The 4,923-nt window shown below is 39.8% G+C and overlaps 1 protein-coding gene across 1 annotated transcript in view; it reads left to right on the forward strand.

Annotated features, from left to right (window-relative positions):
* LOC111875212 (tryptophan 5-hydroxylase 1) overlaps positions 1-4,923 on the forward strand; it is a gene marked incomplete at its 3' end in the record, with an annotated part of 26,460 nt that overhangs the window by 18,138 nt on the left and 3,399 nt on the right. The window contains 2 exon segments of the mRNA XM_023871275.2: positions 3,004-3,102; positions 4,576-4,622. Coding sequence (XP_023727043.2) covers positions 3,004-3,102; positions 4,576-4,622 — 146 coding nt within the window.

The following is a 4,923-nucleotide window of genomic DNA, read 5'->3' on the forward strand; positions in this document are numbered from 1 at the left end:
GGAAACTGCTTAATAAGGAGCTTCATAACTTGTACTCTTCTCCAAGTATAATTAAAATGATCAAGTCAAGGAGGATGAAGTGGGAAGGTCATGTAGCACAAATGGGGGAGACGAGGAATGCATATAGGATATTGGTGGGAAAGCCAGAAGGGAAGAGACTACTAGGAAGACAAAGACGTAGGTGGACAATATTAAAATGGATCTTAGAGAGATAGGATGGGATGGTATGGATTGGATAGATCTGGCTCAGGATAGGGACCAGTAGAGGGCTCTTATGAACACGGCAATGAACCTTCGGGTTCCATAAAATGCTGTGAGATTCTTGAGTAGCTGCAGAATTAGCGGCTCCTCCAGAAGGGCTCAGCTCCATGAGTGAGTAAGTAAGTAATTATACACGTATTGTGTAAAGAGTACAATAATTCTTCATTATGTAATCTTCTCCGTCATGTTAGCTCCAAACACCCAGGTTCAATACTTCCCTCGGCACTTTGGTTGCGTTCAGTACGTTTGTTCCCTCGGACCGAGACACTATGTGTCTCACCCGTACAAAACAACAGGTAAAATTATATTTGCATGTATAATCTTTAGAATTTAAGGTAGAATGCGGGTAGAGAGTCCGTTCAAGTCTGATGCTGTTTGGGAAATTTATAACATGCAACATTCTACGGTAAGGGACGCTTAGATATATTTCTAATTCTAAATCTTAGGGCCATACCTTCTCCACTATCTTCAGGCTTTCATTCAGCGCAGTAATTCCACCCTTCCAATTGCAAGCTTACTGTGTTTAGAAAGTACACATTAGAACAAATCCGTGGCCTGTAGTCCGCAAGCGAACTATACTGACCGAGCGACCGCCGCTTGTCGGCGAAGTTAGTGCCAACTTTTACGGATATAGGGTGTCACATGGTCAGCGCAACTGATCCCCACGGCAGTTAATCTCGGTTTTCTAGAACGGAGCCGCTATTTCCTTGAAATAGTTCCTAAAATATCCTCACGAGGCTGAGTGGACCCCGTTCCAGACCCACTACTTCTCAGAAAATCTTGTAGCACCGGGAATCGAACCCGGGACCTCTGAATCTGTAGCGATGTACTCAGACCATTAGATCACAGAGGTGAATATAAATAAAAATATTAAATGAAAGAAACTAAACATTTAAAGCTCAAATAAACTAACCTAAAGTAAAATTTGTCCGTAACTTTTATTCCCCGTAAGAAAGACGAAGTTATTCTGGAATTAGTGGCATTGGTTCTGCATATAAATTTTACATAGCCATGACTTGGTCACAAAGTTCTTGTCTATAATAACGAGATGCAAGCGTAGATGTTAGGTCGGAAATAAATTAGAAGAGGCTTTCCACTGATCTGTCTACTTTTTAGTCTATATTTCTATGTGATATTTTCAACTCCCTGGCAACAGGGCAAAAATTTATAGAAATGGCTGAATTATAGATCCTTCTTTTTCTTGAGGCCTGTTTTATATGAAGATTGTAGACTGAGGCACCGGTGCAGGAATAGCGTCAATTAGTGTGTCTCACAAGGGAGCCCAAGAAGGGGTATATCGGTCGTAAGACGTGCCGTTCAGGTAACGAAGACAATACTAAAGAAACCTGATGCATTCTCAACTTCCGTGGCTCTCTCAGTTCTGCTACAGTACCGTCAGACAAAACGGGATACCATTTCATTGAAATGAAATGAAATGTATGAATTTTGTGTGAATTTATTTATTTGGATGAAGCAGAAGAGTTTTTTTTTTTTAAATATCGGAGTTCCCTCCCAAATATCCAGACACAATATGATTGGATTGGGAGCATATTGATCTATTACTGAATGCCAATAAACTAACGAACTGGAAGGCAGTAGATTCTAAAGGATTTTAACGATGGTGTATTATACTCAGACTTATATAATACTTTGATTTTGCTCATCGTCTGGTATTCTAAAAAACACAAATTTTCATAAATTGCATACAATTTACTCCTCTTTCCTATATAAGTTTGAAGGCTCTGCGTGTTTTGTCGCAATTTTAATTGCACGTTTCTCTGTTATCTCTCACTGACCAAGCCTGATCTCAGACGTCTATATAGCTGTAGTTATATGAGCGAGGTTAGTTCTTTCTAGAGCAGCCTCCGTAGTCTAGGGTTAACGTTCCCACCTCGTGTCTCAAGGTACGTGGGTTCAAACCCGGCGGATGTCGTGGAATTTTTAAGGGTGGAAAAATTCAAGTAGTTACTTTAAGCCGTGGGTCCCGTGTCATAGCTTTATGGCACGTAAAAGAACCTCATGTGTCAAGGGGACCTCTGAGCCCAATTCAGGACATTTCCCGCTCAACAGTAGTCTCTAACGCCTCTGGTAGATGGGGGAAGCATCGAGATACCGCTGAGCCAGTAGAGGCCGAACTCGCTGGCTGAGTCGGGACTGATGGCACGCACCAGCACCGGTAGGGAATAGAGACTGGTAGAATATCATAGGGGGACGCACAATGGACCAACAGTTGGTCTAAGTGCATGGAGAAACCCACCCTCTCTAATACAATACAATAGTTCTTTCTAAGAGACCGAACAAAGTAGTTGCCTCCACCGCCCACCTGACGACGAAAACAGATCAAGTTTCCGAAACGTTTTGTTTTCTAGCTTCTAGAATACCGGATGATGGATAAAGTCCGAAAACCCACTAATTATTGAAAGCAGTGTTCCACAGCTAGAGACCTAATGGGAACTGACTAGAAATTACGAAAATCCTAGTAGTACAGAACTTTAGGGAATGGGTGGAAATACTGTCTTCGCGCCCTGGGGAACCAAACAATTAATTACATACAGCGGTTTAATACCTGAAAAATTGTTCTTAACTTTATTCCATTGTGTCCAGCCAAATATCACGGTGTAGTAATTAAGCCTAATATGCTAATTTATATTCTAATGGTCAAATTTTCTACTGAGGTAACCCAAGATTGCTCGACGACATAATAAATACATAAATACGGAGTGGTTTTCTCGATTTGTCTAGGGGAACGGTGTTCAGGGAGCTTCATAAGCTGTACGTAATCCACGCCTGTAAGGAGTATTTAGAGAACTGGCCTCAGCTTGTCAAGTACTGTGGCTATAGGTAAGTGTTCATACTGTTCTTTTCTTACATTCTGTATTGATTAAATTAGACTCAATGGAAGTGTCAGTAGTAAATGTATCTTTATTGTACAAATGTAAAACAACAAAATCTTCCTTGGAAAATGCGCTTCCATTTTATGGATCTGTGAATAAGAAAACACTGGAAAGTGCCGGTCCGAGGCATCCAAGTTCTTCCGGAAAACAGTAGAAAGCGTTCTTCAACTGATCACAAGGAGGCCTGAGGAAATCAAATCACGAATGAAACTTGTCTGCTCAACTGACGTCACATTCGTGATCTAGTGGGTCGTTGAAGACAATAAGGGTCATAATATCATTATTATTATTGTTGTTGTTGTTGTTAGTGGAGTGAGAATGAGTCCACTTGGTACTGCGGCCACTATTGGACTACTGTACCAGCCCCAGATGATAGATGATGGTGATTGTGGAACAATGGGGTGAATGAAGATTGGCAGGGGAAACAGAAGTACTCGGGGGAAGGGGAGTCTGCCCCTTTTCCACTTTGTCCACCACAAATGTCACATGACCTGATCCGGGCTCGAACCCGGGCAGCCTCGGTGGGAAAACAGAGACTAACCGCCTGAGCTATGGCACGGCTTAATGACACTTCAATGTACACAAATATTTGCTTTGTTGAAGTTGTCATTAGACTGAATTTAATCCAGAGAAATTCACAATATGAGAATAATAAAGTTGCCTGATCCTAAAAACAAATAATATAACACCATTGACAGCCTGCCTTTGCGTATAGATAGACCAACAGACCTTTGAAACTTTAAAATTTTAACATGCTTAGAATTGTAGCGCGTTACATGAATGTTTTCAATTTGCCTCTATTCTAAATAGCTATCGCGTTTCCTGTTCATGGGCCTTACATTAGGACAATCAGAGAAAATGGAAAGGCCCTGTTGGTATGAAGCATGAAACTAGGTGGCCGAAAATGGCACGGATTATAAACGTTCAAATAAAAAGAAAGAGGAGGACCAAGGAGATTCTGGAAGTAGGATTCTGGAATCTAATCGGTGAAGCCAAGGAGTTATTATTGTAGGCGAAATGAATTGGCAGCATTAGTAACGAAACATCGCTGATTTTCATACATTTAACATAGATTTTAATTAAGCCCATACATTTACGAAACAATAGTGCTTAACTTCATTTCAGCCATTTCTAGATAAGTAAATGGTACGTAGTGGAAAACGATTGAGGATAGGTTAATGACTAGAAATGATGTCGAAGGAAGGGTTCTTGACTTAATTTGTGGTACTACCACGGTATTTTCCTTTGAGGTATTGAGGAAAACCACGAATAAATCAGCTAGGCATCCGAAATTGTACCTCCACAATACGTACAAATCGGATGGATTACCTCTTGAAAGAAGTTTCCTGGTAATTTCACAACTTTATTATTTAAGTTCTATACATACGTATATATATAGCCTATTTTTCTGTTAATATAGGGAGGATAACATTCCCCAGCTGCAGGATGTTAATTTGTTCTTAAAACGTAAGTACACTTACATGTTATTTATGAAGAATATTGTGAAACTGAGCGGTGTAAACATTATACAGACTCTTCAGCAGAATGCTTGTAAGAACAGAAAATGTAGCCAATAATAGTAAGAGAAATTACATTCTGTAAATCTGGATGTGCCATTTTTCTCAAAAGCAGTTCATCACACCAAAAATTTGTAAATGAAATTATATAATTATTGGTCTGATTAAAATCTAAGAATTTTATTTAAAACACTTTTCTTTACAGAGAATGCTTACTTCAATGAAAGGAAAAATAATTTCTTACTAAATGT

The sequence above is a fragment of the Cryptotermes secundus genome, unplaced genomic scaffold, assembly GCF_002891405.2.
Source record: "Cryptotermes secundus unplaced genomic scaffold, Csec_1.0 scaffold1564, whole genome shotgun sequence".
NCBI lineage: Eukaryota > Metazoa > Arthropoda > Insecta > Blattodea > Kalotermitidae > Cryptotermes > Cryptotermes secundus.